The 12,608-nt window shown below is 52.4% G+C and overlaps 6 protein-coding genes across 6 annotated transcripts; 3 read left to right on the top strand and 3 right to left on the bottom strand.

Annotated features, from left to right (window-relative positions):
• Positions 1 to 1,450: 1,450 nt before the first annotated feature.
• BKCO1_210006 (r3h and g-patch domain-containing protein) lies at positions 1,451 to 3,836 on the bottom strand (the record flags this gene model as incomplete). The annotated part of the gene is made up of 2 exons (XM_020272716.1): positions 1,451 to 3,675; positions 3,728 to 3,836. The coding sequence occupies 2 exons, from the start codon at positions 3,834 to 3,836 to the stop codon at positions 1,451 to 1,453; spliced, it is 2,334 nt and encodes a 777-aa protein (XP_020130998.1).
• A 503-nt stretch (positions 3,837 to 4,339) lies between these two features.
• On the top strand, positions 4,340 to 5,803 carry BKCO1_210005 (cysteine protease atg4; the record flags this gene model as incomplete). Its single annotated transcript, XM_020272706.1, has 4 exons — positions 4,340 to 4,880; positions 4,932 to 5,100; positions 5,150 to 5,377; positions 5,425 to 5,803. The coding sequence occupies 4 exons, from the start codon at positions 4,340 to 4,342 to the stop codon at positions 5,801 to 5,803; spliced, it is 1,317 nt and encodes a 438-aa protein (XP_020130995.1).
• Positions 5,804 to 6,341: 538 nt separating this feature from the next.
• Positions 6,342 to 6,943, bottom strand: BKCO1_210004 (histone h2b; the record flags this gene model as incomplete). The annotated part of the gene is made up of 4 exons (XM_020272695.1): positions 6,342 to 6,432; positions 6,489 to 6,576; positions 6,630 to 6,701; positions 6,778 to 6,943. The coding sequence occupies 4 exons, from the start codon at positions 6,941 to 6,943 to the stop codon at positions 6,342 to 6,344; spliced, it is 417 nt and encodes a 138-aa protein (XP_020130996.1).
• A 492-nt stretch (positions 6,944 to 7,435) lies between these two features.
• BKCO1_210003 (histone h2a) lies at positions 7,436 to 8,072 on the top strand (the record flags this gene model as incomplete). Its single annotated transcript, XM_020272684.1, has 4 exons — positions 7,436 to 7,491; positions 7,617 to 7,705; positions 7,758 to 7,961; positions 8,014 to 8,072. The coding sequence occupies 4 exons, from the start codon at positions 7,436 to 7,438 to the stop codon at positions 8,070 to 8,072; spliced, it is 408 nt and encodes a 135-aa protein (XP_020130993.1).
• A 782-nt stretch (positions 8,073 to 8,854) lies between these two features.
• On the bottom strand, positions 8,855 to 9,373 carry BKCO1_210002 (nadh dehydrogenase 1 beta subcomplex 9; the record flags this gene model as incomplete). The annotated part of the gene is made up of 5 exons (XM_020272673.1): positions 8,855 to 8,877; positions 8,932 to 8,973; positions 9,025 to 9,103; positions 9,161 to 9,293; positions 9,348 to 9,373. 5 exons carry the CDS (start codon positions 9,371 to 9,373, stop codon positions 8,855 to 8,857), a joined length of 303 nt encoding a protein of 100 aa, XP_020130994.1.
• A 395-nt stretch (positions 9,374 to 9,768) lies between these two features.
• BKCO1_210001 (dihydrolipoamide succinyltransferase) lies at positions 9,769 to 11,265 on the top strand (the record flags this gene model as incomplete). Its single annotated transcript, XM_020272607.1, has 5 exons — positions 9,769 to 10,350; positions 10,407 to 10,859; positions 10,909 to 10,963; positions 11,019 to 11,158; positions 11,221 to 11,265. 5 exons carry the CDS (start codon positions 9,769 to 9,771, stop codon positions 11,263 to 11,265), a joined length of 1,275 nt encoding a protein of 424 aa, XP_020130992.1.
• Positions 11,266 to 12,608: the final 1,343 nt, after the last annotated feature.

Here is a 12,608-nt window from a genome sequence, read left to right as displayed (position 1 = left end):
ATACTGCATCTGGGAGGGCGTTCTGCATTTACACACGGCGTTGTGCTCATTTCCTTCCCTTCATTTGATTTTGGTACCCTGAAAAAAAAAGGTGTGGGGCACGCGTGTGGATATCACTTGATTAGCTTCCAGTTCATCGTACTCACATACCCTGTTCCTTTTCTTAGCCCTGCTCGATTCTGCCGTTTGTATTTTGGTAAACAAGGTGTTCGTGTATCTGATAGCGGATAGTTCTTAGGGTTAGGCTAGTAGATATACGTTGGTTCTTATAATGGAATATTACCAGCATGCGACCAACACCTACTGTGCGACGAAATGCTGTGCACGGTGTTGTCCGGTTGAAACAAGCCTTTGTATTCATGATGTGGCCTCGTGGCTATGCTGTGGTATGCAAGCGTTTCCCTTTGTATCACGTTACATGGGAACAACATTTCCATAGCACAATATCATAAATGGAACCACTCTATACTTCTAACGGCCATATACAGAAAAACTGCTGTGCCTCGAAAATTATCTCCGCTTCGATGTCTTAGCTTAATTGCACCCACGTTGCGCCAGCTCAACCCACTTAAACCAACTACCCTTTTCTACTGCGCCGATGGTGATATATTGGCAAATTTTTGCCTGTTTGAAGTGTTTTTTGTGCTTTTACTCACTTCCAGAGCGGGCACGTCTGCTCTATGAACGGTTACACGAGTTACGTCCGGGGACTAGGTAGAAAAGCCACCCACTCCCTCAAGATCGATACTCTAATTAATATATATACATTCCCGGTGTTAGTCCTCTAAATCCCAGCGTATATCTTATTGGATTATTAACCCCATACATCTAACAGTCCGTCCATTTTCGGTAAATCCAATTTACCTCTTGCTAGTACGAAGAGATACCCTTGTGTTGACAAAGTCTTGCCGTCATCGAGATCTATATTTGATGAGTTCCGGGTTAGTTGGCGAAGGTTATTCCTGTCGGCCTGAAGCTTACATAGAGTCTCGGCAATAAATGCGAATAGTAATACTAATATGCATATTTGTTTCCGTGTATAATATGATCTTGCCAGGATTTAATCACTGTGCTCGCAGTGTGGGGCATTAAAATAAGTCAGCTACTATCGTTAGAGCACCATTCATCATATTACCAAGCAGCATTTTCTATTATCTGTACGTCTAAATGCCCCCCCTCCCTCTGAGGCCATGCTGATTAAGAACACCATCCGAGACCAGATTGACCGCAACGATGCAAGTAACCTCGCAGGTCCATTGTTGGAGACATCAGTTATGCTCCTAATAAAGCACACATTCTGCGTTCACTCTGCTCATGAATCCGTACTGCCCTTCGCCTGCACGGTATAAAATTACAAAAAGTCGCTCTTGCGAGGGAAAAAGCTATTGGCATGAGACGAACCCGAGATACCAGGCAGACAATCTGGCATATTGGACAAAAGCATGTTGTGTTAACCCAGGCCTGTCTTCGTAGTTTTGACAACATGTGTCACTGGTTGAAGGATACCCTTGTTGTTGATAGCACCCAGCGCTGTACCAGAACTCCAGCCCATCTTCTCAAGCATGGCCCGTCCCTTGTTGTCCGAACCAATTTCCGGTGCGGATGCACCGACGACGTCACCGTCTTGATAGGACACGGCAGCATACCTGCCCCCTCCGCCTCCGCCGCCGGATCTCTTGCCTCCATCACGTTTGTCCATGCGTTGGAGGAAGCGGTTCTGGTACCTTGCAGTGATTTTGGCAAACGACATTTCGTTAAGTTCCTTCGTACGCGACGTCTTTATGAGGGTAGTGAAGCGCGAAGTCCCAGAGCCAATGGACCTCGAAGTAAGGCCCAAAGCCCCTGCCAACTGGTGAAGTGCGGCACGGTCGCGTTTGTCCATGGGAGGGAAAGGCCTGCTCTGGCTGGACGAGTCCAAAAACACTTTGATCTCCTCTCTGATCTGAGTGAATGTCATACCCTCGTTGTACTTAGCATTCAAGTCAGCCTTGAACTTGTTCTTCTTTCCAAGCAGACCCTGGGAGCGCAGTTCCGCCCGTTCTTGCTTCTTGAGACGTTTCTTATCGCGATCGTTTTCCCAGGAGGTGACGAGCTGAGCTGAAAGATCGTCATCTGACAGGTCGAAGGGCAGGCCGACTGCCCTACCTTTCTTTTTCTTCTTAAGGCTCGGCCTTTCGAAATCCATGATATCGAAGCCGTCGTAGGGGTCTTGTTCCAGTACATCGGCCATCAGAGTCGCTGACGGGAAGCTACCTCCAGCGCGCTTTGATTTCGATTTCTGTTTCCTTCCCCGGGTCGTCGGCAGCACGTGGTGCTGATTCCCACCGCCGAGATCATCAATCTCGATATCATCGTCATCATCACCATCGAACAGAAGGAGATCATTTGAACCAATTCCCAGCTCTTCTTGCTTCGCAAACAAGCGCGCAAGCTTTTCATCGCTCATACGCTCTATCCTTCTCTGAATAAGATCTTCTTCGTCTTCGAGGTCCACATCGTCGTCGTCGTCCTCATCTTCGTCGTCATCGTCATCGTCATCGTCATCGTCGTTTACGCTCTCATCAGACCAAGTCTCCGAGGTATCAGGCTCGTTGCCAAGTGTGACGTTTGCGATGGTCTCTTCGAAGGCAGCCACGAGGTTCTTGTCGTGTTCTCGAGTTAATCTAGAAACAGGGATCCATCGAGCCTCATCCTCATCAGAGTTGTCGAAAACAACAAGATATTGCAGCCCACTCGACCGCGTCCGTTTCCGAAGTATGCGATCAACACGAACAAAAACCTCAGACGAGGTGCTGATATTGTCAAAATCCTCAAGGTGGGAAGAGTCCCAATCCGTTTTATGAGGGTTTTTCTGGTCTATCGTCTGAGCGGCGCTCTGGTTGATGGCGTCCTCCAATTCGTGATCGTCCATTAGCCCCAAAGCCCGCTGTGTAAGGCGTGAGGTGGCGTAGACGCTTCCGGTAACGAGTTCGCCTGCATCATCGTATTCCTGTGCTTGGATATTCTCAATGTAGTCTGCAAGAGCCTCGTCATCTGGTTCAGAACTGTACCGGTGGTGGCTGTTCTGTCGAGGTGAACGGCGAGCAGATGTATCACGATCTTGAACCTTTCTAGTGGGCTGAGACGGAGCTGCCGGTTCGACCGGCAAATTTTTGGCAGGTGGAGCAGTGGCCTCGCTGCTTGTCTGCACAGGCTGTACCGAGTCCGTCACAATGCTCACGTTGTTCCGGCCTCGAAACAGGACTATCTCCTCGCTCGAGTCGGAGGGGGTGGGAGAGGCATTGCGTATGACCGGAGGCGGTAGTTGTGGGATGGCCAGCGAGCTCGAACCGACCGTATCCTCAAAGAACAGGGCGGACGCAGGTGGCGACACCGTAGCTTCGACAGTGGGCTCGAGATGCATCTGCGCCATGGCGTTCTCAGAACGTGCAATGGCGTCTGCGATGGGCTCATCGTGGATTGAAAGCGACTCGTTGGGCGTAGGTGCATCGGGTGTAGACTCATTAAGCGGAGACTTGTCTGAACCTGACTCTTCGGGCAGTGTGCCGGCAAGGTTGCCTGCGCTCACAAAACTGATGCCTTTGTGACGAAGCTTGACCTCGGAGGACCATAGATGGTGGCGATGTTCGGTGTTTCGAGCCTCCTCCTGGAGAGAGAAAATCTGGGCGCTCGGAGCTGGTGGTAGAGTGAGTGCCGGTAGCGAATGGTGGCGGAGAGGGCAACATACCGTCAATGGGGGTTCTGGCGAAGGACCGAGGGGTGGAAGTCCCGCGAGAACCACCTCTGCCTCGACGTGAGCCTCGGTGGCCTCCGCCCTTGCGCGCGTGGTTCACCATGAGAAGATGCGCAGACCGGCAAGGTGGCTGACGATGGGGCAGGAGGAAGAAAGAAGAGCGGCGAGTGCTCGGGAGCTGCAGTCGGCCCTTGTAACACTTGTTTATCTTATCGGGTGCATGACTCGCCGTAAGACGCCCGCCCAGCAGCCTGTCCGCCCCAGCAGCCCCCCACGGCTGCCGTCTACTCCTGCTAGAGGCCTCATGTATGCTTCCAACTAACCCGCGGTGGTGGCGGCAGTGACACGGGCATCTACGCCGCGTTGACATAATGTGTTGGGGATCGCCAGGAGCAGCCGCAGCGCATCAGGCACCGGCGGCGAGCGGCCGCATGCCTTCCCCACCATCTGAGCTTTGCCTGGGGTCAGCTGTCTAGGCATGCGCCGCCGTCACCTTCATCACACCCGCATCCACCACCCGCTCCCACCTCCCACCCATCTGCGCGGCGGCACCCTTTCCGACCACTACTGGTGATGCTATTCCGGTGAAGACACCCGCCCTCCGCTATGGCCAACGTCGACATCGGCCGCTACAGCAAGCGCCTGGTCCAGTACTTTTGGGATCCGCTCCCCACAAACGAAGAAGCTTCTCCCATATGGTGTCTCGGAAGATCCTATGACTCCAAATCCTTCCTTACATCCCCCAGCGTCGATGCTGCCGACCGCCCCGCTCCGCCGTTGTCCGTATCGCACGGCTCCACCGCCTCGTCTCGCTCGGCAACCGGCGATGGCAACAGTCAGAACAGCAGTGAAGATGAGAGTGCTCGGGCAGCTGATACCTCGTCGGAAGCGGACAACGATGGCGGCTGGCCTGCGCCGTTTCTAGACGACTTCGAAGCCCGCTTCTGGCTAACTTATCGCTCCAACTTCCCTGCCATACCCAGGTCTCAGGACCCTAACGCTACCAACGCCATGAGCTTTGGTGTACGCCTCCGAAGCCAGCTCGGCAATCACACCGGCTTCTCTTCCGATACTGGCTGGGGCTGCATGATCAGGTCCGGACAGAGTCTTTTGGCGAATGCCCTACAAGTGCTTCGGCTAGGGAGAGGTATATATCGTCGCCTTCGGCCATAAGCCCGCAGCACGCTGACACACGTAGACTGGCGGAGAGGCCTTAACCCCCAAGAAGAGCGACAGATCCTTTCTTTGTTCGCCGACGACCCAAAGGCCCCGTTCTCCATCCACCGCTTTGTCGAACACGGTGCAGCAGCTTGTGGGAAGCACCCAGGTGAATGGTTTGGCCCATCCGCCACCGCAAGATGTATCCAGTTAGTCTCATTCTGCCCATCCCATCTCACAGATATTAACCACTATCAGAGCTCTCTCGAACGGACACGAGAATGCTGGTCTTCGGATATACATCACGGGCGATGGATCCGACGTTTATGAGGACAGTTTCATGAAGACAGCAAAGGACCGGAAAGGCTCCTTCCGACCGACAATGGTATTGGTTGGCATCAGGCTAGGCATTGACCGAGTCACTCCGGTGTACTGGGAGGCCCTGAAAGCATCGCTGCAACTTCCTCAGTCGATCGGCATTGCTGGGTAAGCACCACCCATATCAAATCTGTCTTCTTCACTGACATCCAAAGTGGCCGCCCATCGGCTTCACATTACTTCGTCGGCGTACAAGGCTCTCATTTCTTTTATCTGGACCCACACAACACCCGGCCGTTCCTTCCTCTCCATTCCGACCTTTCTGATTATACCTCGGAAGACGTAGATTCCTGTCATACGCGCCGCTTGCGCCGTCTACACATAAAGGAGATGGACCCGTCGATGCTGATCGCATATCTCATTCGCGACGAAGCTGACTGGAGAAGCTGGAGGAAGGCCGTCACCGAGGTGCAGGGTAAACCTGTGATCCATGTCGCTGATTCGGAGCCCGTTATCCATGGCGGGCAGGAGCGCGAGGGCGCAATAGATGAGGTGGAGGCGTTTGATGACGAAGATGACGAAGGGCTGCAATGAACTGTGACCGTGGCGTTGAATATGGCCTTGTTGGGATACCATTTAATTAGATTGTTCCTTCGCAATATTTCCCCAGTGCCTTGACCGTATCGTAACCAAATCGTATGCAATGACGGCGCGAAGCTGGAGTCTCGGGTCTCTGTTTGATCGACAATGGATGTCCCGTTTCGCTGCCAGGGAATAGGTTGCGCCCGATGCTGGTTGAATAACGTCCGAGTCTTGGTTCCTTACTATGTTAGAACTTTGTGGGTGAACCCGGAGGCACGTTCAACAGAAAAACTCGGGAAATTCTGAAGTACCGATTCCTTTCGGACTGCTTGTCTCGGAGGACCGTAATGTACAAGCGCAGTGATATCTGAAAACCATGAGTCCGTAAAGCCAAACCCGGCCTGAAAAAATGAAGCAAGCCATCCCATGATCGCATTAAAAACCCATGAACACCGTCCCCGAACCGATCCGCCCTGATGTGAGCTAAAAATCAGGGAACATCTCGCCACCGAAGTCAACCCTGAAACACCGCATCTGAAGATGAAGTCACCTATTTGGTGGAGGAAGAGTACTTGGTGACAGCCTTGGTGCCTTCCGAAACGGCGTGTTTGGCCAACTCGCCCGGGAGGATCAGCCTGACACTGTCGAGAAGTCAGTATGTGTTGCGCGCGGGAATTGCGAAGACGGGGTTGCTCACGAGGTCTGGATCTCACGGGAAGAGATGGTGGACTTCTTGTTGTACGCGGCAAGCTTCGAGGCCTCAGTCGCAACGCGCTCAAAGATGTCTATATGCCTATCAGTACCAGATCGCTCGCTTTCGGATGCGCTGGAAACATACCGTTGACGAAAGAGTTCAGGATGGACATGGCACGGTTGGAGATACCGGTATCAGGGTGAACCTGCTTGAGGACTGGAGGCGAAACGCGTCAGTAACGAAGCTTAGCGCGCGAAAAGGCGCGCGGATGTGCGAAGAGCGCGCGGCTCACCCTTGTAGATGTAGGAAGAGTAGGTCTCCTTCCTGGACTTGGTGCGCTTCTTCTTGTCGCCAGAGGGAGCGGCAGTCTTCTTGCCAGCCTCCTTCTTCTCGGCGGGGGCCTTTCCAGCGGGGGCCTTGCCGCCAGTCGTGGGAGTCTTCTGAGCCTTGGGGGGCATTTTGGCGGATTGAGCTGAAGTTGCGCGAAAAAGCTGAAGAGCTGAGTTGGTGGCGTAAGCTGGTGAGCTGCGTGCGACGGCGCGATGGAGCGGTATGGGTGGTGGATGGAGAAACGGAGTTGGAGCTGCGTCGCGCGGGCGGGCTCAATACTTAAAGGCCGGCGAGTGATCGGGCAAGAGCTCGTCGCGTCACTTGTTGTGAGGCCCGTGCGGGGCGCGAGGCGCTAGACCGCAAGCAAGCTCCGGACTCGCTTATCCGGCGGGCGCGGCTGCGCGACTGGCGCCCTGCGCTCCGCCGGAGCCCTCGTCGCTGCCGTTGATCGCTAGAACGCGACGCTCCCTCATATAAGCTGCCCACGCCGCCCGCCTCCCATTCCCCCCCATCGACTCTCCATCTCACTACGCTCGACTTATTGCACGACCACCGCGTCAACTGACGACCCACGCATTCTATTCTCCCAGCCTAATCGCTCAAGCAGACCAACCGCAAATATGACTGGAGGAAAGTCTGGTGGCAAGGCCTCTGGCAGCAAGTCCAACGCGCAGTCGTAAGTTTCTCGCCGCTTGTTTCTGCGCCTTTGTAAACGCTTTCTGCATGTTGATTTGCGCATCTGGCGTTTTCGACGCGCTCTGCTTCCGCGAGTTTGAAATCCATTTTCTAACCCCTACATAGCCGTTCGTCTAAGGCCGGTCTCGCTTTCCCCGTCGGTCGTGTCCACCGTCTCCTCAGGAAGGGCAACTACGCTCAGCGTGTCGGTGCTGGTAAGTCATTTTGGGTTTGCGCGAGATCCGAAGTGTTTCTAACCGCAACCAGGTGCCCCCGTCTACCTCGCTGCTGTCCTCGAGTACCTGGCTGCTGAAATCCTCGAGCTGGCGGGTAACGCTGCCCGTGACAACAAGAAGACCCGTATCATCCCCCGTCACCTGCAGCTCGCCATCCGCAACGATGAGGAGCTGAACAAGCTTCTCGGCCACGTCACCATTGCCCAGGGTGGTGTTCTGCCCAACATTCACCAGAGTACGTTTGATCGGTGCTACTTTCGCGATTTGTCTGCTGACTGCGGTTCTAGACCTCCTTCCCAAGAAGACCGCCAAGGCCGGCAAGGGCGGTCCCAGCCAAGAGCTGTAAGCGGTTCTTTTCGGCTTCTGCTTCTGCTTTTTCCAGGCGCGGGTTTGGCGGTTTGCTTTAACGATAATGGGGTTTCGGCATGGGTTCTGGGTTTCACGGCTACGGCTTTGAGTACTGCAATAGGGCAGGTGCTGTACATTACATCCATGGGTATGGATGAAATCTGACGAGTCGATTACATTTCACACGCGTTTCCGATTTGAGTGATTGGATGATTCTAATTACAGTTGATTTGGTGCGGAGCCCCGCGATTTGCAAATCTGATGGGTTCACATGCTGTGGAGATCTGGGGTCGGTGGAGGCCGGGGGCGGCATTGGATATTCCGCTTTGGCTTGATGGAAACGGCGCGGAATGGAAATACAAGGGTCCCTACTATAAGCGACCAATACGCAGAATTTGGTGAGCCTCAGGTACGGCAGTTACTGTGTCTCGACCCTTGATAATGCGCACACGATCAATTGTGATGTCGAGTGCATCCAGAAAAACCTCTATGCTATATCACTGGATTTGCTTTTCGTGACTGCGTCTAAACATCCAATTCTCCACGAAGGATGTGCCGACCAGTCCGTGCAGTAACGTGTTGCTTGCGTTATGTCAAGCGTTTGAACGGACGCTCCTCGAAATGTGCTGGCTTTTTGAAGGTCGAGGCCTGCCAATTAACGGCAGCGTTGTCCACAGATATCATTTAGAGGTGTGACAAATACGCCGTTTGCGATTGGCCCGAGTAGCTAGCATGAAATCTACAAAACCACCCAATGAAGCCACGGTCCATGTAAGCTGTTCAGAGGGTCATATGCGGCGGAGCTGTAGAAAAGATCAATACTTGGAGAAGGCTAGGAGGCACAGGCATCGGCTTACGGTCGAGGATAGGAGTCGGCAAGTTGCGCTCGTACTTGGAGCCTACGAGAATTAGCAACCGTCGCTGTAGCGGGTGGTCAGGTGGAAGCATACCACCAGGTGCCTCAGGAGGCCTGTAGGGATCCGGGTGCTTCCATTTCTGAAGCAAGCCCTCTGTCTCTTCGATCAATTTCTAGTGGCAGGCGTCAGCAAGCGTGCATAGGGCGGGGGAGACTGTATTGCGGCGGACCCTCTGCTGGCGCGGCTCGACGATGTTCTTATTGGCCTCGAAGAGCGAGCGAATGTACAGGGCCTGGCCCCTCCACACGTAGCGGTGGACGGCCCAATCGAGGGCGAGCTTCAGGGAGCGTCGGTAGAGGGAGCTGGCGGCGCGTCAGTGGAGCTCGCAGGACGTTCGGGCGGGCCGGGGGGCGCACAGCACGACGGCCTTGTTGCTCGCCATGGTTGCCGAGGTCGCGATGAGACGGACGCAGCTGCAGACGACGACGGCGGTGGTGCGTGGGGCGGGCGGCGGGCGGCGCGGTGAAGGAAGCTTTGCAGGGTGCTGCTGTAACTGCCGGTTGCTCAATGGACTGAAGTTGCGAGGCGGAAGGAGCCGGGCGCGCGACGCAGTACCCTCGGGCGTGGGCCGGACGACTAAGCGGGTCTGACCTTCGTCACAGGCCTTGCGCCGGTAACAGCCAAGAGGCATTTCTTCATCCCATCATCACCTCCTTCCCCTCTCCGTCCACGCTCTCCCGTCCTGCGTCTGGCTGCCGCACTGGTCTCGTGCCCCCATACTGCCCTCGGCACCGCTCGCACACAGCTCTGCTGCTCCTCGTCCCACCTCTCGTCGCCATGTCCTTCCGTCGCGTCCTCAGCACCTCGGTGCGCTTCGCTGCCGCCTACCCGCGCAGCTCCCAGCGCCTGCCGCAATTGCTCTTCCCCCAGTACCGCACCTATGCCTCCAAGATTGTCAAGGTTCCCGAGATGGCTGAATCCATCACCGAAGGAACCCTAAAACAGTTCAGCAAGAGTGTCGGCGACTACGTCGAGCTCGACGAGGAAATTGCCACCATTGAGACCGACAAGATCGATGTCTCGGTCAATGCCCCTGAGGCTGGCACCATTGCCGAGCTGCTGGCTAAGGAGGAGGACACTGTCACTGTTGGCCAGGACCTCATCAAGCTCGAGCTCGGCGGCGCCCCTCCGGAGGGCAAGAAGGAGGAGACCGCCAAGGAGGAGCCTAAGGAGCCCGCTCCCAAGAAACAGGAGACTGCTCAGGAGGAGAAGAAGCCCGAGCCTTCGAAGAAGCCTGAGCCGCCTAAGGAGGAATCCAAGTCTCGGCCTGAGCCGCAGCAGGAGAAGAAGCCCGCTCCCGCGAAGGAGGAGCAGTCCAAAAAGACTGATTCTCCCTTTGGCAGCCGCGAGGAGCGCCGTGTAAGTTTGCACCCTCTGCACCGCGAGTCTAACGGAACTGACCCTGTCTTGCTCAGGTGAAAATGAACCGTATGCGTCTGCGGATTGCCGAGCGTCTCAAGCAATCGCAGAACACCGCGGCCTCCCTGACCACATTCAACGAGGTCGATATGTCCTCGCTGATGGAGCTCCGGAAACTTTACAAGGATGATGTGCTCAAGAAGTCCGGCGTCAAGCTTGGTTTCATGAGCGCCTTCTCCCGCGCCTGCGTGCTTGCCATGAAGGACGTTCCTGCTGTCAACGCATCCATCGAGGGCCCCAATGGCGGTGATACTATCGTCTACCGTGACTACGTCGACATCAGTGTCGCTGTTGCGACCGAGAAGGGTCTTGTTACTCCTGTTGTCCGCAACGCCGGGGCTATGGACATGATCGGCATCGAGCAGTCAATCGCGGACCTTGGCAAGAAAGCGCGCGACAACAAGTTAACCATTGAGGACATGGCCGGCGGAACCTTCACCATCAGCAACGTAAAGTACTCACCTTCGGCTTGTAGTACCGTGACTAACGAGAATCTAGGGTGGCGTCTTCGGCTCGCTCTATGGCACACCCATCATCAATCTTCCCCAGACCGGTAAGTCGTGCACACCTCCTTAGATTCTTCTCGGTCTGTATCTGATGCGTCACAGCTGTACTGGGTCTCCACGCCATCAAGGAAAGGCCTGTTGCCGTCAATGGCAAGGTTGAGGTCCGCCCTATGATGTACCTTGCTCTTACTTACGACCACCGCCTGCTTGATGGTAGAGAAGCTGTTACTTTCCTGGTCAAGGTACGTTCTCAATAAATCCACTGGGATCCACTTTGTCATTCAGTCGCTGATGAATTTAATAGATCAAGGAATACATTGAGGACCCTCGTCGCATGCTGCTGGGTTAGGTTTTCCTGTTTCTAGCTAGTGAATGGAGGTGGTTTTAAAGCGCGCATTATTTTCGCATATTTGTACAGACTAAAGCGCTCTTGAATACTTGGTTTAGGTGGGTAGGTGTACTTTACGAACCTTAGTCACACCTTAAAACTAGAAAATTTCGTAGAATAATAAGGCAACTATAATTCTAACGCCTTCTATCCCTTTATATAGACGGGCTTAACTGTCACAGTTCTTAGAAAGAGGGTTGAATTGGTAAACAAGAGGTTGTACGGTTCTTCGAAGAAGAGACCGTACGAGAGGACTATCTATCTGTAGACGAGTCAGGTGACGTCACGTGGGTCACCGGGGTGACTCATGGGGCGGATCGTGACATAACGGCTCGATTTGTCTCGCGTTTTCTACCGAAAACGAGGCGAATAGAGCTATTAAAAATGGCCTCTATATCGCCGGCCTTCGACTTCGTGTCGAACAGCTTAGAAAGAAAGAAAAAGATAGAGAAAAAAAGATAATTTCCTTAACGTACGCTCATTTTTCCTAGATTTACGCGGGTTTTCTTTACTTTTTAGAGTTTTTACCGCGTAGAGTTTCTTTATTTATTTTTTTATCTTCTTTACCTACTCTTCGTATAGAGGGTACGCCCGTTTCGACGTACCGTTATATACCCCCCTAAGACCGCTGCTAGTAAGCGGTATTACTCGATCTTTTTCCGTAGCGCGCCTCGGCGCCGTCTCTAATAGCTAACGGCTCGAGAGGGACGTTAAACTAAATAGATAAATAGATAAATAAATAAATAAATAACCCTTTATATACTACGTTTCTAAGTAATTTCTTATCTCCGCCCTACTATTTCGAATTTAGAATAGAATTAGGTAGAATACTCGCTTCTCTCTTAGCGGAGCGTATAATCTTACTAATTAAATTATATTATTCTACTATAATAAGCTAAACTTTAGAGGCGGTAAATACGGGTATACGAAGAGATTTACTTTTTAACGCTTCTAACTTATAATCTAATCCCTTTAAAAAAGCTACTTTTTCTCTATCGCTTATTTTAATTTTATATTAAAAAATAGTAGATAAACTTAAAAAGCTTATTATTATTTTATATTTTTATTATTTTTATTATTTTTACTATTACTTTTTATTAATTTTTATATTTTATTCATATATTTATAATATATATTTAAAATATATAACTTATATAATAAGTTTTTAAAAAGCGTAATTAATATACTTTTAATTAGTAAAATATTAAAATACTTAGTTTTTTCTAAAAAAAAAGTAAGATATTTATATTCTTATTAAAATATTTAGTTTTTATAAAATTTATTTTAATACTTTATTCTTAAAT

Source organism: Diplodia corticola (assembly GCF_001883845.1).
Source record: "Diplodia corticola strain CBS 112549 chromosome Unknown scaffold21, whole genome shotgun sequence".
Taxonomy (NCBI): domain Eukaryota; kingdom Fungi; phylum Ascomycota; class Dothideomycetes; order Botryosphaeriales; family Botryosphaeriaceae; genus Diplodia; species Diplodia corticola.
Note: the sequence above shows the minus strand (reverse complement) of the source record. Positions and strands in the feature narration are given on the sequence as shown.